The sequence below is a fragment of the Biomphalaria glabrata genome, chromosome 13, assembly GCF_947242115.1.
Source record: "Biomphalaria glabrata chromosome 13, xgBioGlab47.1, whole genome shotgun sequence".
Lineage (NCBI taxonomy): Eukaryota > Metazoa > Mollusca > Gastropoda > Planorbidae > Biomphalaria > Biomphalaria glabrata.
Genome location: NC_074723.1, coordinates 225,001 through 245,843, shown reverse-complemented (window position 1 = coordinate 245,843; position 20,843 = coordinate 225,001). Strand labels below are relative to the sequence as shown.

General features: G+C 39.0%; 2 protein-coding genes across 2 annotated transcripts in view; both read left to right on the top strand.

Moving 5' to 3' along the window:
• LOC129922591 (potassium channel subfamily T member 2-like) overlaps positions 1–20,843 on the top strand; it is a 99,171-nt gene that overhangs the window by 67,069 nt on the left and 11,259 nt on the right. The gene's annotated exons all lie outside the window — the stretch shown is intronic.
• LOC129922371 (uncharacterized protein K02A2.6-like) overlaps positions 18,630–20,843 on the top strand; it is a 2,403-nt gene continuing 189 nt past the window's right edge. Inside the window, exon 1 of the mRNA XM_056008250.1 lies at positions 18,630–19,715. Within this exon, the coding sequence (XP_055864225.1) occupies positions 18,630–19,715 (1,086 nt within the window). The remainder of the gene's footprint in view (positions 19,716–20,843) is intronic.

Sequence of the window (20,843 nt, the reverse complement as noted above, 5' to 3'; positions counted from 1 at the left end):
GAGTATTAGTGTGTTGTATATGTGGGCTCTACCAAAGATTGTCATACCTATGTGTTTGTATTTATCTAGTGTCTTTTGTGCTCTTTGGATGATGAGTGTGTCCCATGTTTCACTGTGTGGTATGTAGGGGTTTGGCGTCCACGTGATCCCGCATATCTTTAGGGTCTTTCCGCTTTGTAGGCCTTCGGGGAAATCTTTTCTGTGTTTCCATTTGCCTACTCCCATTATGGCGGATTTCCCTAAATTTATTTTGGAACCACTGGCTTGGCCGTATTTTTTAAAATGTTGTATTATGTTTGTTATGTCGTTTGTGTGTGTTATGAGGAAAGTGGTGTCGTCTGCGTATGCTTGTATTTTGATGGTGGTTTGGTCGCCCGGGACTGCTAGGCCTTTTATTGTTGTGTCCTCCCTAATCTTTTGTAGGAGAGGTTCTATACATAATGTGTATAGTGTGGGGGAGAGTGGGCAGCCCTGTCTAACTGATCGCTCCACAGGGAATGGGTTAGACAAGGTGTGGTTCACTAGTACGCTGCTCTGTGGGTCAGCGTACATTAGCCTAATCCACTTTATTATTTTGTCTCCTATGTTGTTCCTTTCAAGAATTTTGAATAGGAAGTTGTGGTCTACTCTATCGAATGCCTTCTTCTGATCGATGGTCAGAAGCGCTAGTTGTGTGTTTTTTTTATGTCTGCGTATGTTATGATGTCGCGTATGCCGTGGTTCATTGTATCTATGTTTCTTCCTGGTGTGCTGCAGTGTTGGTTTGGGTGTAATAATGAGTGGAGGTGTGGTTGTAGTTTGCTAGTGTTTTGGCTAGGATTTTGTAGTCTATGTTGAGAAGCGAGATGGGTCTGTAGTTGTTTATTAATGTTGGGTTGTTTTTGTCTTTCTCTAGCACAGTGATGTAAGCCTCACTGAAGAGATGCGGAAGTTTGCCAATTTCTTGTGCATTACTAAACATTGTTAAAAGGAAAGGGCCTATAAGGGGCAGAATGGCTTTGTAGAATTCCGCTGTTAGGCCGTCTGGTCCGGATGTTTTATCGTTTTGAAGGCTGTTGACTGCTTTCTCTATGTCGTGTAGTGTTAGTAGTGTGTCTGTTGCGGTTTTGTCTTCTTCTTTTAGTTGTTTGCAAAATTTTAGTGTTTCATTTTGTGCCTCTGCGTCTGTTTTTTCTTTCGTGTAAATGCTTTGGAAGTGTTGTTTGAATGCCTCAGCTATATTTGTATTGTCTTCTTGTGTGTTGCCTAGTGTGTCTGTTATTTTATCTATGGTGCGTTTTCTTTGTACGTTCTGTTCTATGGTTAGGAAGGCTTTATTTGGCCCTTCTGTTATGTTTCTTTGTCTGCATCTTTTTTGTGCCCCTGTGTATTTATAGTCTACTAGTGTTTGTAGTTCTTGTTGTGTTGTCTCGATGTCGATTGAGTCTTCTTGTAGTGTTTGGAGTTTTTCTTTCAGATGTTTTTCTTATTGTGTGCGCTGCTTGTTGTTTTGATTGGCTATTATTATTGTTTGTTGTTTTATGCTTCATTTAAGTAGTGCCCAAAGGTCTTCTGTGTTAGTGTTTGGGTCCGTTGTGTCGAAAGTGTTTTGTATTAAAGTTGTTATGTTTTTAAGGTAATTTGTGTCTGTTAACAGTGAGTTGTTGAATTTCCAGTGTGGTGATTGTTTCTGACTTCGCCTCGTACTGGTCAGATTGCGAGGTAACGTGATTCTTAACACACTCGCACTTATATAGGGTCCATAGGCCTTCTAGAATTGGATGGAACATCGCTTGACCTCTGGTTGATCACAATCGCCGTGACTTGTGTGCGTAATATTTACAACACGGGTCTTTGCCGAACTGGCGTGTACTGTTTTTCTTCACGGTTGACCGCTCGTCTAGCGCTGGCCTGGGGCGATTTGCGTAGTCCAAATCACACACAGCACAACCCCCATCTGTCTCACCACCAGGTTAATAACAATAGTTATACAATGAAAATGACATGTGATTAATGATAATAATAAATGAATATAAATATATATATATATAGATATAGTTCAAATTAAATCTGTGGCATTTTACGTCTCGAGAGACGATCTTTTCCCTTTTCAACTTCTTGTGTGACTTAAGAGGCCAATCCTTGATACACAACTGCAATCGCAGGTTGGGCATATGTGATCACCAGGCGCCGTTGCGTTATCACCCTTCTTTCTGCTTCTGTAGTGTATGGCATCTGCAATCCGAGACCCTTCCTTTATGCTCTCTCTCCATGTAGATCTATCCATTGCTACTTTTCCCAGCTGCTAGTGTCGATTTTTAAGAGCTTCATGTCGCGTTTGCTTAGTTCAATTTAAATACTTAAATAGTATTCTATAGAAATAGTATTGACCTCATCAATATTCCATTTCAAGACAAAGATTCTGTAAACTGTTCAAGGTAACATTAGTATCTTCTAGCCAGGTCGAATGTTCACCGACGATGAAGAATCAAGGTTCAGAGTAGTATCAAAACTCCCAACGTCACAACGTAAACCTAGAATTGGCGCGGGTCCTATGAAATTGCGGGGCGCCCTGCTGTCGCAAAAGTGCGGAGCCCACTGCGGTCACCTAAAGCCGACCCTGCAAAATAGCGGCGTATAGTACGCCGCCGGTCGAATAGCGAATCAACAAAAAATGTTTACTATCACAACTTTTTACGCAGAATTTAAATATGTCAATAGCCCGAATTTGAAAAACCATCGTAATTTTTCTTTAAATAATCAGCCACATCGCCCCAATATCAATATATCTAATTTGAAATCTACTTAGTATCTAAAAAATAATTATGATTTAAGTCTTATTTTGGAGGCGTGGTGACTGAGTGGTAAAGCGCTTGGCTTCCGAACCGGATCCGGGGTTCGAATCCTGGTGAGTCCACCCAGGTGACATCAATTTTCTTAAGCAAGGTCTGAAATAGGAATTTTTTTTTAAAGTCTTATTTAAAAAAAAAAATAAAACCCTCCATGCTAATTATGAGAAGAAATTTTCAGGGATCAATCATATAAACGATAATAAATGTAAAGCGTGCTACGAAACATCCCAATTATATGCCCATGACGGTTTGTAGTTCGCACTAGGCAGACCATATTGGAGCAACACGAACTCATTTTGTGTCAACCTGGTTTAAAAACTGTATGTTCTTTCGAGGAGCTTTGATCTATATATATTAATAGTGTAAAAAAGCAGCACTCCTATTGGTTCGACGCGTTCGTTTTCTGTGGCATGCTCGCCCGATTTCCACGCAAGGGACCTCTTCGTCCGTCACTCTCAATTTTGTCACGCACAGATTGAAAACTAGGTCACTTAAAGTATCGTCAAGTGGAGCCAAGAATTAAAGTCGGCAAGGTTAGAGTTTTACGCACCGGTGGTAAAAGAAAAGGAAAGCTTATGAAAGCTATAGCATCTACATTTCCAAAGTTTGGAAACAAGAGCACTGTGACACTAGGTATCTCCTCAAAAGCCATATCTCTATCATGAACCCAATGAACTCTTTGGGCGCACCACCACTGAAGTTAACAGTTTAGCTCATTACAACAAACACATCACCACCACTGAAGCTAACAGTTTAGCTCACTACAACAAACACATCACCACCACTGAAGCTAACAGTTGAGCTCACTACAACAAACACATCACCACCACTGAAGCTAACAGTTGAGCTCACTACAACAAACAAATCACCACCACTGAAGCTAACATTTGAGCTCACTACAACAAAACACATCACCACCACTGAAGCTAACAGTTGAGCTCACTACAACAAACACATCACCACCACTGAAGCTAACAGTTTAGCTCACTACAGCAAACACATCACCACCACTGAAGCTAACAGTTTAGCTCACTACAACAAACACATCACCACCACTGAAGCTAACAGTTTAGCTCACTACAACAAACACATCACCACCACTGAAGCTAACAGTTTAGCTCACTACAACAAACACATCACCACCACTGAAGCTAACAGTTTAGCTCACTACAACAAACACATCACCACCACTGAAGCTAACAGTTGAGCTCACTACAACAAACACATCACCACCACTGAAGCTAACAGTTGAGCTCACTACAACAAACAAATCACCACCACTGAAGCTAACATTTGAGCTCACTACAACAAAACACATCACCACCACTGAAGCTAACAGTTGAGCTCACTACAACAAACACATCACCACCACTGAAGCTAACAGTTTAGCTCACTACAACAAACACATCACCACCACTGAAGCTAACAGTTGAGCTCACTACAACAAACACATCACCACCACTGAAGCTAACAGTTTAGCTCACTACAACAAACACATCACCACCACTGAAGCTAACAGTTTAGCTCACTACAACAAACACATCACCACCACTGAAGCTAACAGTTTAGCTCACTACAACAAACACATCACCACCACTGAAGCTAACAGTTTAGCTCACTACAACAAACACATCACCACCACTGAAGCTAACAGTTGAGCTCACTACAACAAACACATCACCACCACTGAAGCTAACAGTTTAGCTCACTACAACAAACACATCACCACCACTGAAGCTAACAGTTGAGCTCACTACAACAAACACATCACCACCACTGAAGCTAACAGTTTAGCTCACTACAACAAACACATCACCATCACTGAAGCTAACAGTTTAGCTCACTACAACAAACACATCACCACCACTGAAGCTAACAGTTTAGCTCACTACAACAAACACATCACCACCACTGAAGCTAACAGTTGAGCTCACTACAACAAACACATCACCACCACTGAAGCTAACAGTTGAGCTCACTACAACAAACACACCACCACCACTGAAGCTAACAGTTTAGCTCACTACAACAAACACATCACCACCACTGAAGCTAACAGTTTAGCTCACTACAACAAACACATCACCACCACTGAAGCTAACAGTTGAGCTCACTACAACAAACACATCACCACCACTGAAGCTAACAGTTGAGCTCACTACAACAAACACATCACCACCACTGAAGCTAACAGTTGAGCTCACTACAACAAACACATCACCACCACTGAAGCTAACAGTTTAGCTCACTACAACAAACACATCACCACCACTGAAGCTAACAGTTTAGCTCACTACAATAAACACATCACCACCACTGAAGCTAACAGTTGAGCTCACTACAACAAACACATCACCACCACTGAAGCTAAAAGTTGAGCTCACTACAACAAACACATCACCACCACTGAAGCTAACAGTTTAGCTCACTACAACAAACACATCACCACCACTGAAGCTAACAGTTTAGCTCACTACAATAAACACATCACCACCACTGAAGCTAACAGTTTAGCTCACTACAACAAACACATCACCACCACTGAAGCTAAAAGTTGAGCTCACTACAACAAACACATCACCACCACTGAAGCTAACAGTTTAGCTCACTACAACAAACACATCACCACCACTGAAGCTAACAGTTTAGCTCACTACAACAAACACATCACTTCACTGAAGCTAACAGTTTAGCTCACTACAATAAACACATCACCACCACTGAAGCTAACAGTTGAGCTCACTACAACAAACACATCACCACCACTGAAGCTAACAGTTGAGCTCACTACAACAAACACATCACCACCACTGAAGCTAACAGTTGAGCTCACTACAACAAACACATCACCACCACTGAAGCTAACAGTTGAGCTCACTACAACAAACACATCACCACCACTGAAGCTAACAGTTTTGCTCACTACAACAAACACATCACCACCACTGAAGCTAACAGTTTAGCTCACTACAACAAACACATCACCACCACTGAAGCTAAAAGTTGAGCTCACTACAACAAACACATCACCACCACTGAAGCTAACAGTTGAGCTCACTACAACAAACACATCACCACCACTGAAGCTAACAGTTTTGCTCACTACAACAAACACATCACCACCACTGAAGCTAACAGTTTAGCTCACTACAACAAACGCATCACCATCACTTCTCTGAGATTCAGACTGCCGCCCGTCTCCTACTTCCTGGTGAGTTGGCCGAGCACGCTGTCAGTGAGGGTACCAAGACCATCACCAAGTGCACCAAATGTTGATTAAAAAAATGTATAGCCACTTCGATGTCTTTGTTAAAAGATGGGAGGTCAACTTTTTTTTTAAAGCTTATATCAACTCACTGTGTCTGCCTGGTAAAATGTTTTGTACACTTTATTTCACACATATGTTTCCAATCGCACACAATTATTATTATCTTCTTATCTTATATAATACAGACGTTACTTCAAAAAAGAAGATGATTACGTCCTACGCGTCATGCATTTAGTCATGCATGACTTAAATTCTGCCAAGTCACTGTTTTTCCTATTAATATTAAGTCTAGAAAAATCTAGATCTATTACAAGTTGGATTACATAACTAATACAAAACAATTGATACAATTATTCTAAATATAAGCTTTATTTTTTTAAAGTGATATTTTTTTTCTTTTTCTTGATATGTGATACTTTCCCACTCCAACATAAATTAGGTCAATGTCATCATCTTCCTTATTTCCCTCGTTTAGCACAGGTTAAATCACGTGACAATAACACATGTCTAGTCTACAGGGTATTAAGGTCAACGTCTTCTCCCTTTTTTTTAGCGGCCCCAGAAAAGGGAAACGACTCTATTAGTTTTATGTGGTTTGTCTGTCCGTCCACGTTCACATTTAGCTTCACCTTTACTTTCACCTATTCCTTGGTCTGCTGGACCGTTGGGGCACCACACAGGATCTGTCAACTTTCTTTTTCCAATCTTCTCTGTCATTAGCATTTGATAGAATTTTATTCTGATATTCTTTCTGAAAATATTGAAATCTACCTTTTTACCTGCCTGGGTAGACCACTTCGGGTGCTGATTTTGAGTTTGTGTTTCCATACCAACTGTCTTTGTAACCTTGTTTAAAATAACTTTGTAATTGTTACACTTTTTGAAATGGTCATACACATTCCTCAATGTTTCATCTAGACTCGGGCAGCTAATTGTCTCCTCTAACACAGTTTTTCCAAAGTGTGGATGCAGAACGGAATGCGCGTTGCATTGCATTATTTATGATGTTTTAAAATACTATTTATTTCGTTCCTTTAATACATTAAAAGTCAATAACGTTTCAATCACATTTTATTTGATGTATTACAACTAAAACACCGAATATAGAAAGAAGAATGTGAAGATGAGAATGTAGAGATGAAAATGTAGAGATAAGAATGTTAATATGAAAATGTGAATTTAATAATGTGGAGATGAAAGTGTGAAGAGAAGAAAGTTAATGTGGGAATGCGAAGAAATTTGGAGATAAGATTGTGGAGAAAAATGACAGCTGCACCTGCACAAAATTGAAACAACTTGAAAAGACAAAGGCATAGCCCTCGACACTAAATTCAGACCCTGGTCACTGCCACATTCTTATGTGTGTGAATCATGGACACTGACTGTGGAACTAGAGAGGAAGATCCTAGCAATGAAATTTACATGATATATATTTAATATATGAGGATCCTAGACATCCCATACAAAGTCAGCATCACAAAGGAACAGAAAAGAATTAAGATCACAACGGAGATTGGACCCCAAGACGACCTGCTAACAACTGTCAAAAAACTCAAACTAAAACTTTATGGCCAAATCACAAGGCCTCATTTCTTGCAAAGATCTTCCTTCATTAAACAGCACCAGAATAAAGAAGAAGAGGCAGACGGAGAAAGCGATGGGAGGACAACGTAAATGAATGGACGGGCCTGTAATTGGAAGAGATTCTATCCAAGGCAAAAGATAGAGAGGAATGGAGAAAGATGGTCGACAGATCATGTGTGGTATCCCAGCGGTTTAACAGTCTAGGGGCATGTGTACTGCTTGGTCTCTTCAATTATTATTTTCTGTACTGCTTCTCTTATTTCATCACAAAACCAAAACATAAATATGTTCATGTGTTCGTATCGGTGTATGTGTGTGTGTGTATTTGTGTTTATGCGCATGTGAATGATGATCCTATACGATCAAATGTTTCAATTCAAGTCGCTATGTTGACACGTGTATTTTGGGTCGTGTTTTTTTTTATCATGTGCTATAGCTTAAGATTTTAGTATAGGCCTATGAGTTTCACTTGCGTGGCTAGTATTTAGAAACTAGCTGTGTTGTTTTTCATTAAACTCTAAAAAAGGTGACTAGTCACGCTCTATTAGTTCACATAGCACTTAACTCAATGTTTCTTATACTGTATCCGGGGACCTCAAGAATCGGCATGACGAAAAGATTTCCACACAACATGAAAACTGTATACAATTTAAAATGAATTCTTTTCTAGAAGCCAGTTTATCCAATATGATAATTTCAGCAACTATCGACTCGCCCCTCACTACTTGATATATATCTATATATAAATATTTAAAAATGCTCCGCGACAGAGATGTCTTACTTAGCACGAAGATGATCTTTAAAAACATCACGCCCATTATCCGTGTGCTATATATACCTACTTTTTACCTAGAATGTTCCTCGAATAATACTATTAACCATGGCTGCCTCTTTATTACTATATTATTTTGTTTTACTGAGATGAATAGTGCGTTGTAAAAGAAAACTCATTAATATTGACCTTTTTTATATACTTTCTTCTTATTACGAAAAAAAAAAGGTGTAAAAACTAGGAGAAAGAATTTCTGAATCTGTTAACACCACAATACGCTGAGCGCCGGGACCCGGCCTCGAAATCAGACCGCTTGCCGGCTTGAGCAGAAACCCGCCGAGTGTTCAATTCTATCTCCAGTAAGAACTTTATACAACGCTTAAAATTATGTAGCCAACACTATTAAAAAAAAACACCAAAGACAACGGACTCGTTTTAGTAAAATTTCATTAGGCCCAATGTAATCTTGGATTCTAAACATAGCATTAAATTAGTAAAAATGAAAAGTGAAACTTATTTGCGTTTTACTTATGACCAACTTTTTTCTCACGGACCTACTGCGGGAGCCTACATCACTCCTCTAGGTCCCCAGCTTCTAAGAGAGTCTCGAACGTAAATTTTATCATGTACGGGTCGCCACCAGGAAATGCCTTAACCTGTTTTAGGCCTATTTCAAGTCAATGTATAATGACTTGTACTTAGGATTATTTATTTTAAGACTAAGACTAAGACTGCTTTATTGATCCTTACGGAAATTTGTTGTGATTACAAGGACTCTTTTCTCATATAAAGACAACACAACAGAAAAATACACATAAATACAACAGACAACATAAAGAGTTCATTCAGCGACTACACACAGGTATCGTGGTGCATTTCATGTTCCCTGATCAATGAGTGGCGGTGAAAGAGTCTGACCGAGCGTGACCTTCGTGTCGAAGGCGCCGGACCGAGTGAGGTACGAACGAGTTTTTGTACCGCTCCGTTCTTGTTTTGATTGACAGCAGTCGCCCACTTCGCGACGACCTGACGTAGTTCTGATGGAGCGGGTGGCCGTTGTCTTCCAAGATTTTTTCGATTTTTCTTAGGCACTTTTGTTCAAAAAGTTTCTTTAAATGTGGTAATGTTGTGAGTGTAATTTTTGATGTTTTCTAGACGTCGCAACAGTTTAGATGAGGCGTTGCCTTGCCAACAAGTTATTCCGTATGTTAGCAGATTTTGTATAGTCGCGCCGTAAAAAGTCTCAAGGATCTTCTTGTTTAGTTTAAAGCTATTGAGTTTGTATAGAAAAAAAGAGTCGATGGGCTGTTTTCTTTGTCAGTTCCAAGGTGGTCTTCCCATGAAAGCTTGTTGTTGATGATAACGCCTAGATATTTATATGCCTTTACTTGTTCTATAGATGTAGTGTTTATTTGCAGTTCACGTATAGTTTGTTTTTTCTTTCTAAAATCTATTAGTTCTTTAGTTTTTGTTACATTCAGTTCTAGAAAGTTGTCGGTGCACCAGTTTGTAAACTCTTCTATCGAGTTTCGATACTGAGTTTCGTCTCCTGAAATAAAACTTACTATGGCAGTATCATCAGCGAATTTCATGAGTTTAAATTGAGTCATAGATGCTTCTTATGTCATTAGTGTAAAGAGTGTATAGTACAGGAGAAAGTACACAACCTTGTGGAGCACCCGTACATAGTACTCTAGTTGGGGATTTTGTGTTGTTGACTTTAACATACTGGGCCGTTGGGTTAAAAAGTTTAGAACCCATGCTTGTAAGTAAGGGCTTACATTTAAGTTACACAGTTTTATATCAATTGAAGAAAAATATTCAAGGCTGAGTTGCTTCATTTTGTCCTAGAGGTGTGTTTGACAAATTTATAGGCACTTCCGAATCCAGCGTATGTTAGATGATTATGGACAAAATGCACATCTCTCCAAAATACAATCGTGATAATCATTATCATTAGTTTACGAAAAGTTGAAAACGGCCCACCGTCAAAGGCTTTTGTGTTTCGAGTCACTATATTCTGAAACTATCGGTCCATTTAGGAATAATTAAATAAAAAAGACAGTAGAGGTACAAAAGGAGTAAATGATCATGGAAATATTAATTCTGAAAAGACACGAATATAATGCTCTTTAAAAGAAAACAATATATGCAACGCATTCAAGAATGCATGATTTTGAAAAGCAGCCTAAGCAATCCTTTATAGAATGAATTATTATCGGCAATGTCTCGCTTTGAAAGGATCCACAAATAGGTTCTCTCTCTCACTCACACACACTCACGCGTACACACACACACACGATGTATTTGTACCAATTAAGACAGGCAATTTCAAAATTTTAGTGAAATAGAAAATAAAACCCTTGAAATTGTGTAAGAGAGAGAGAGAGAGAGAGAGAGCTTGGTCTTGGGCTGTCTCCTCCCATATACTTTGGTCGATTAACACATGGATATATGTAAGACGTATATATTTTCTGTGTTGAAGATACATCTTTAACTTGTATAAATAACACTTGGTTTTACGAATTTTGTTTTAGATACGGAGAGCAGATATCTCTTGGCAGATCAAAGTGGCAACTTAACAGCCCTGGAAATGGTGGGAGATTCTACCTGCTATCACATTGAATCTCAGCTGTAGGGCAGTATATGCACCAAAGTTACCTGTAGCGACACGATTCTATAGTTTCCAAAATAAAATGAGTACTCATTTATAAGTAACATCTTCACTTCTCTCGACTAATTAGCTCCCCTACAAATTTCTTCTTGCCAGTAAAAACAAATGAATAGATATTCGCACTTGTGAGTGGAGTTAATGTTCTAAAATCTAATATATCAGGTCCAATCGATCAATACAAAAACTAGGCATTATAAATATATTTATTTATGGCTGTGTAACGCCGAACTTTCGTAAAAGGGAAATAACTGTTTTTTTTTACAGCAACTCTTCCCCCCTCCCGCCTTTTCCTCATTTCTGTTTTCCTTCACTCTAAAATAAAATCTTTGCTTTGCATTTGCTTCCTCCAATAGGACAATTCGATTGAGACCTCTTGTCACTAGGCGCGACTGTTTCAACTGGTCGTTGTGTGACAACAATAAAAAAAACAACCGTAGGCGGTAAAAAAAAAAAAACCAAAAAAAAAAAGCCGCCGACTACGCTTTGTAGGCGCGGTGGCTGAGTGGTAAAGCTTGTCTTCCGAACCGTGGTCCTGGGTTTCGAATCCAGCTGAAAGCTGGGATTTTTAATTTCGGAATGTTCGTGTGCCTCTGAGTCCACCCAGCTCTAATGGGCACCTTACATTAGTTGGGAAAAAGGAAAGGCGGTTGGTTGTTGTGCTGGCCACATGATGCCCTAGTTAACCGTAGGCCTCAGAAACAGGTGACCTTTACATCATCTGCCCCATAGACTACAGGGTCTGAAAGAGGAACTTTACTATGCTTTGTCCCAAAATAAAGCAGCAATTATACATAAAACAATGAACCATAATCTTCAAATACAAAAACAAATTTAATAAAATACTCAGAATGACACAAAGATAAATGCACATTCCTCGTCCCATTTGCTAGGACAAATTTGTATAAATGCTTCTTCTTCCCTAGCGCTATTAGAGCATGGAATGGGTTGCCTAAGCTAGCCATGATAACCAGTGACTTGGCAGAATGTAAGTCATTGGTTAATATGCATGACGCGTAGGACGTGATCATGTTATTTGTTTAAGTAACGTCTGTATATATAACATAAGATAAGTACCCAGGTCATCCTGCCTCTTTTGGGACCAGGTCTCCTTGTCACGTGACAATAAAATAAATAAAACAAAACAACGTGTACACACACTCGTATGTGTGGATGTGTAGCAGAACAACTGGTCAAATACAGTCCTGTCCTGACTTTGGAATGTTGACCCCAACTGACCTCTTATCCTTGGCTTAAAAACAAACAACGATTCTTAGCATACATGTAGGATGGCTGCCTGGTCGCGCGCTGTGCGCGCTAGACTGTTGTACGGACTTGTCGATGGTCGCAGGTTCATACACTGCTAGCTCCCATCCCCCATCGTCTTGCCAGAGGTTAGGACTAGGAAGTAAATTATTTTCAATTCTGGAGGAACATCCGAAACATGTAAAACATTAATGTCAAACATGGCAGCTCCCCCCCCCCCTTTAAAAAAAAACAAACAAATAAATTGGGAAAATGAAACGTGCTTATATCAATTTTCTTTAATTTTTCAATGAAAACTTCTATCATTGATTTTAAGCAGAGAATTGTATAACATTATAAATAATAAACAATTATATAAAAAAAAAGACAAACACGGAAACGAACATAAGACTCGACTTTCAATAAAAAGAAATTTAAAGAAGATGTTAGTTTAGTCATTTGATGGAGGTGAGCTACAGAGAGTCAGAGAGAGAGAGAAGGGGGGGGGGAACTGTAAAGATTGCAAAATTTTGTTATCATTGGGTGGTTATGCTCTTAGCTTCGTACTCTGGTTCATATGTTTTTATTATAAACTTATTAATTTATTGAATGAAATAGGGGCATGTCACTCAAGGTCGAGACTCTCACTCTTTCCATGTAATCATTGCGCCCAATAAGTATATATAGGCTTTTATGCAAATACAACGTACGATGTGTTAGTAAATGTGTAGAACATCGCAGATCTTTTCATAGCAATGACAGAGCAAGCACTTATTTATGACTTACGGCAACTCTAGACATGTGTCGTTAGGTGAGTTTATAGCTCAAGAAAAAAAAAGATCGGTGTTTAAGTCGTTGTTGAACCCCCAATACAAGAGCTAATGGACCTCATTCACCAATCGTAAACAAACAACATTTAGCCACGTGGCGCTCTATATCTTCTATATAATTTACGATCTCATGTTTAATTCATGATGGTTGTCACGTGACAGTTTTTTCCATTGTTTAATCAATAAGATCACGTGACTAAATGTTGTTTGTTTACGATTGGTGAATGAGGTCCATTACTACATTGATAGATAGGTACAAAACAAAGAAATGTAAACGATTCTATTTTAAACAACATTAGTTGTTTATGAAATTTTAATAATGCTCATAATTGCCATTACAATTTTGTTTTACAAATATTTATCGAATGTTTCTTTAGAATAAAAAATGTATTACATCCTAGACCCAAATTCTCTCATGGCGGCGGGCGACACGGACCACCTAGGTGACAGTACGAAGTTTACGCGACCAGAAACATGTTTTGCTTATTATTCTTTAAAGAGCTGCGTAGGGAAACAGTAGGTCTATTCAGAATACGTTGTCTGATTTATCAGTGGCATTTTACGTCTCGATAGGTAGTGTTCACCCTTTGCCAATCCTTATTACACAGCTGCGGTCACAAGTTCACAAGTTGAGCATCTGTAGTCACCAGACGCTAGAGCACTTTCACCCTTCTTTCTACCCGGTGTATAAAAACAACAATCTATTCACCATAGTCTAATACATCTTTTGTTCCCTTGTCTATTAACTAAGGCACCTGGCGTCTGCGCTTTTGATATTTTGTTTCGGCAATGTTTCAGCAAAAATATCACGTTGTTTTGATATGGAGAGAGACCTCTTATTAGCATTTGGATCTAAAGTCTCATTTTTTTCATCGAGATACATGTTGAAGCGCCTCTAGCTTTTGTAAAACAAACAAGCAAACTAATTTAAAAGATACTTTTAAAAAATTTACTTAGAGGAAGCACTGCACAATCACTGCTACATCTATCAAAACTGCAAGGCTTGCCTATCCATTTTCAATATAAAACAAAATTTATTACTTACCACTAATTGATAAACTAACTGGTTATTATTTTTTAATTGATTCATGTATTGTCTTCGATCAATATTACTAACAACATTTGTGCAAATGTGCCACTTGATTCGAGAATGGGAAAAGGGAGAAAATCGTAAAATAATTCTTCCAGACAGACAGACGGAGTGAGTTAATATAAGCTTTGTAAAAAGACGTTTGGCAATAGTCAATGTCTTCTTTTTGTCAATGTCTACCCGTATATTTGAACACAAGGAACTAAGATATAAGTATCTAATAATAATAAGGCTTGTCTTCGAGTCCGAAGATTAGTGAGGTGTGCAGTATTTCAAGTGGCTGCGCAGCCCCAGCTGTGACCTACATATTTTGCCACATCCAAGGCAAGCATAACCATTGTCCGCAGTTGGTCGATTTAGATTTTCTTTTCGTTGTCTGCGTTTGTCCTCGGCAGCGGATTTTCTTTTGGTCTCAAATGTGTATCCCGCGGCCTTCGTGAGTGACCTCCAGCTGTCTCGTTCTGAGGCCGCATGCAACAAGGTGCTCTCTTCTATGTCAGCCAAGGAAAGTTGACGCCTAAGCTGGTCTTTGAAGCGTTTCCGTGGGGCGCCTCTGTTACATAAACCACCTTTTAGCTCACCAAAAAAGACTGCCTTTGGCATACGTTCGTCTCCCATACGGGATACGTGCCCTACCCAGCGTAATTGCCGGGCCATAAGAAGTATCTCTATACTGTCCATACCGGCGTTCGCAAGGACAGTATCTAAGTATTCTATTTATAATCATCATCATCTGTTCCTTGAATTTAGTCGTAGAGGTGCTGTGACAGCTCGCATAACAAAACCCTCCACTTTTTAAGGTCAGCAGTGGTTCTTAGCAGGATATCAAGGGAGAGGCCGGTCCATTTATTAGTATAAAAAAATATTTGAGATGCCTGTTTAGATTTCTACTTCTTTTTATTTATTTATTTTTCAATTTTTACTGTGAGCTTATTTGTCAATAAAATGTGGAGGGAGGTCAAAAGTTGAAACGAGGTAAAGGCACATGTATTTCAAGCTCAAATTTCGCAAATAAAAGTATGACTGATGTTACAAACTGTGTTTGCTTATTGTAATGGTAGGGATAAATGTATAGTTTTACTCTACTATGGCTTGCAAGAGATAGTGAGATTGTGACCAACAGATCCACGTGAATGTGTGTAGGGATAGATGAGATGTAGGAATTTTTAAGTTAGTTGGTGACTGGGCTCCGAGAGAGTGAGAGTACGGATATTGTCAGAGTCGCAGACTAAAGTTAGAGAGAGAGTTAGTGGAGAGTTTTGAGAGTAGAAAGGTTTTTTCCTATCGTAGATAGTCCATGTTGGACGATGTATTTTTGTTGAATTGATCTGATGATTCACAAACGTACTAGCAAACAATGTGTTTAGTCAATAAAGTGTTTCATTAATTATAAAGTTCTGAGTTGTGTCTCTTTGGAGCGTATGTTAATCCTCCAATATTACATAAGATGTTCCAGTCGTCAAGAGACTAAACTAGGGTTTGGAGTTGCTCGCCAGTGATCCAACCCTCTAACCGACTTTCACATCCAGCAGGGGCAACCTCCCATGTATAGGCGGGTTGTGACAGCTGGATAGCTAAGTTGATCGAGCATAGCGCTAATAACAAAAATGTCATGGGTTTGATCACATAATGGCATTTGTTTCACTATTTTTGTTTGCCCAATGACTAATAGGAATGTTCAGTTCATTCTATTATTTGAACATTAATTAGAAATAAATTTTTAAAATATATTATTTGTAGCTTTCTATTGCAAAAGTTAAATTTATTCACTGTGGTGTCAGCACTGACGGATGTCACCTGGTGAGGTACCTCGCCCCCCCCCAGCTACGTCACTTGCTATGTAACTATTAATACATAAACCATTCATCTCACAAGTGAATCACCCATTCCATCAGACTTTCAGACCTTGCGATCTATAGGGCAGATCGATGTAATGGCCATCTGTTTCTGTGGCCTACGATTAAAGAGGGTGTCATGTGGCCAGCACAACGACCAACCACTTTTAAGTTTCCCAAACTAGTGTCAGGTACCCTCTAGAGCTTATGGGACAACATCCCGAAATTAAGAATCCCAGTCTTTACCAGGATTTGAACCCGTGACGCCCGGTTCGGAAGCTAAGCGCTATACCACTCAGCAGGCCCCTCCGAATGGGCTCAAAAAGAAATAAACTGTTAATGCAACCGAAGATTCATTCTTCTCATGACAGTGCTGCAATTTTATCTCCTTTCACTTCGCATCATGTCAATCTAATTATGACGATAACGTAAACATTGTTCCCACGCCAGGCCACGGATTTTTTTCCCTGTCTTCTGCTTGACTGATGCATAGATATAGGGTCACATGTCACGCTCTTCAGGATAAGAAATCATATAAATATATTTCACACTGATCTTAGTATTCAATTCAAATGTCTGGCATAATAATTAAAATACCGGGAATTCCCGATGTCACGTCTTGGGCGGGGGTTGGGTATGAAAAAAAACAACAATGTTTCGAGAGTCAACACATCTTAAACACAGACCTATTCTATAGTTATGGTTTTGAAACTCTCGGACGAAGAATTATTATTATGAATGGAAATAGAAAAGTTATATGTAAATCTAGTTTGTTATACACGGTAGTAAAGATAGTTCGCCTGTAATAGACTAAAACAACACGAGCTTCAATAAACACAATGATTTTATTCGTCCTTATTTATGCTCTCTACTCCAGCCACTTGTTCTCTATACTCTTCCTTTTACACACAGTCCCTGACACACTGCTGTTCACTCAAGCATGAACACTCAAGGTCCACTGGTCATTTCATACACAGGCACACACACAAGGGACTACCAGCCACGCAAAACACATACACTTACTATCACATCTCCCTCCTTAAAAGCTTTGAGATATCAATTGACTATACGAGATATCAATTGACTATACAAATGATTTCTGTCTCACTATAAACAACTGAATACATGTTTAACACACTGAATGTTCAATTGTTAATATTATCAATAGTAACAATATAAATTATAAAATGTGTAGTAAAAAAAAACAACAACAGTCTAGGTTTACAAATAGACATTAATTATATACAAATTGCATAATAATAAAAAGATATACATGTATCTAATTATCTGCGTCAGGGTAACGTACTGGTGGCCGAACTTGCCTACCATATCGAGTTATTACAGGCGGCGGATTGGTAGTGTTAGTCTGTTCCTGTTGCACATTTGTATCGCTCACGTTCTCTGGCTGTGTGGTTTGACCATTAATGACTGTCTCTGGGGTGTCCATTTAAAAAATATCAGGCATGACCCTTGATTTTGTACATGTGTCTCTTAACATCCTTCTATTTCTTCGGTAAGTTATCCCATTCGGTGTTTTTACCCAGTATGATCTCGAGGTGTCCGCTTCTGAGATGACCACTGCTGGTTCCCATAAATCGCCAGGCTTCTTTTGCATCCACACTTTGCTCCCAGGCTGAATGTGTGGTCGCTCGGTGCGCCTCGCTGTTTTGTTGTAATATTTTGCTTGATTACTTTTTCTTGTTTTCCAAGCATTTTCTTTTTTGTCTGGGATTTGAGGTCTGAGATAGGCCTCCGTTGTCGGAAGATTCGTCCTCAGACAGCGGCCCATGAGCAGCCGTGCAGGTGAAGGTCCATCAGGGCATGGAGCATTTCGAAATTGCAAGAGGGCCATATATGGGTCTTGACCCGACGTTCTAGCTTTATTTAGAAGCTGTTTCACTGTTTGTATGGCCCGTTCTGCCATACCATTAGATTGTGGAAATCTGGGGCTAGACGTAATGTGCTTAAATCCCCAGCTTTTAGAAAATTTCAGAAATTCTTGACAAGCAAATGAGGGTCCATTGTCACTAATTACTTCCCTTGGAATACCATGTCGAGCAAATTGTGATTTCATATGTATGATCACATCTGAAGCCTTTAGTGTTGGGATAAGATTTATCTCAAAAAAATTACTATAGTAATCTACAAGTAGCAAATAGTTTTTACCGAGATACTCAAAATTATCAGCTCCAATTTTTTCCCAAGGAAGTACAGGAGTATCATGTGGTAACAATGTGTCAGGGACTGTGTGTAAAAGGAAGTCAGAGTAGAGAGAACAAGTGGCTGGAGTAGAGAGCATAAATAAGGACGAATAAAATCATTGTGTTTATTGAAGCTCGTGTTGTTTTAGTCTATTACATGGTGTCAGATGGACCGACTCCACCCGCCACAACCGCTGGAATTAAATGGCAACGTAGCAGAAAATAGGAAAAGGTTCAAACAATCCTTTCAGATATATTCGATAGCAAGTGGACTGGATACAAAAAGCAGAGAAGTACAGTCTATGACATTATTGCAAGTGATCGGCCAAGAAGCAGTGCAAGTCTATAACACTTTCCAATGGACAGACAATGAATGTAATGAATGTGAGATTAGCAAGTCCTTCCATACACTTCACTGCATTCTTAATAAGTTCGAGAAGTACTGTCTACCAAGAAAAAATTTTACCATTGAAAGACGTGTTTTTTTCCAGCGTTCTCAACATGAAGGAGAGTCATTTGACAACTTTGTCACTGACATCAAACTCAAGGCAAAGACATGTGAGTTTGATTTGCTTAAAGATTCCCTAATAAAGGATAGGATAGTTGGTGGCATAAGGAATGAGAACACCCGAGCAAGACTTTTGAGAGAACCAGATCTAGACCTTAACAAGGCAGAAAATATATGTCGGGCAGCTGAGGCAACTGAGTGGCAGCTTAAGCTCATGAATGAAGAAAGTGGGGTACAAGTTGTGAATTCAGCTACCAATAGCTTTAAAAGAACAAAAGGAAATGTGAGTTGTAGCTATTGTGGCAAGGAACACAGACCACGTCAGTGCCCAGCGTATGGGGAAACCTGTCACAAATGTCATAAAAAAGGTCATTTTTCGTCAGTGTGCAGATCAAAGCCTGTAAGTATAGTGAAGTCAGAAGGTCGAGATGACTCCGTTGAGGAAACATTTTTCATCGGCAGTCTAAGCAACGAATGGAACTCACTCATTACTGTTGAAAACAAACAAGTCACATTCACGTTGGATACTGGAGCACAAGTCAATATTCTCCCATACAGAATCTTCAAACAATTAAAAAGAAAGAAACTTCTCAAATCAACATCCAAACTTACTACTTACAGTGGAGAAAGATTGAAGGTTGTTGGCAAAGCACACATTAAATGTACTGTTAAAAGTAAGACAGCCATAATAGAATTTCAAATTGTGGAGACACATTCAAAGCCAATTATGGGTCTACCAGGCTGCCAACAAATGAATTTAATCAGAAGAGTTGACTTTATAGAGGACGATACACTCTCAGGCTACGCAGATGTATTTACTGGCTTAGGCTGCATGGAAGAGGAATATACTATAAAGGTCAATTCCAACATTAAAGCTGTTGTACACACAGTCCCTGACACACTGCTGTTCACTCAAGCATGAACACTCAAGGTCCACTGGTCATTTCATACACAGGCACACACACTGCACTACCAGCCACGCAAAACACATACACTTACTATCACACCCCTTTCAGACCCTGCGATTTATAGGCCAGATGATGTAAAGGTAATCTGTTTCTATGGTCACTGTTAACGAGGGTGTCATGTGGCCAGCACAACTGTCTACCCCCTTACTATACTTCAACAGTCGAATGATTAAAGGGATCCCTCCATGTTTGGCCTCATTGGAAAGCTCGTCCTTTTTGTTTCTGTAAAGTCATACTATAAAAATACCTGCAACGGGAAAAAAAATTAAAATACAAATTATTTATGTTTAAACTTTATAAATGCGTTTCTTGGCTGAAATTCAAAACCATTTTTTACTGGGATTCGAACCCGAGACTCCTTGCTTTGGAAGCCAAGAGCCTTACATCTAAACTACCACGCCCCACAGTAAACAAATTATATAACAATACTACTTTTAAAATTTACAATTATCGCATCTCCGCGAACAAGATTCAATCTGTAAACTCTGTTGTAATTCTTCAATTGCGAGTGTAAAATAATGAATATAAGTGTAAAATGCGATATAAATATGAATCGAAAGACATTATACATAGTTAGCTGTTGTGTCTTTCTAAGTTGTAAATACATATTTTATTTATGTGTGCCCCCCCCCATTCCCACCCAAAATTTGTAATGCGCCCTCAAATGAAAAAGGTTGCCCACTCCTGAACTATTGTATTAACTTTCTGCTGTCGCTATGTTGAAGAAGAAATACATAGAATAGAAATGATTAATAAATAATGTATTTCCTTTTGAAAAATCTGGCTACACGAGTTAAACTTAAGAAACCAGTAAGTGTTGGCTACTTTCAGTCATTTGACTGTAAAAGTTATAGAGCCCTTTTCTGAGACAATGTCACAATATCTTCCACACATGCAGGTTGATGTGGCACTTGCTTTGCTGGTAGAGGAACCAACCATTTTACATTCGGCACGCTTTTCTTCCAGAACCAGAGGCGGCCTTGGGGGGGGGGGGGATTGCAAATTTCTTGATTTTATGTCTAAACGTTACAAAAGCGTTT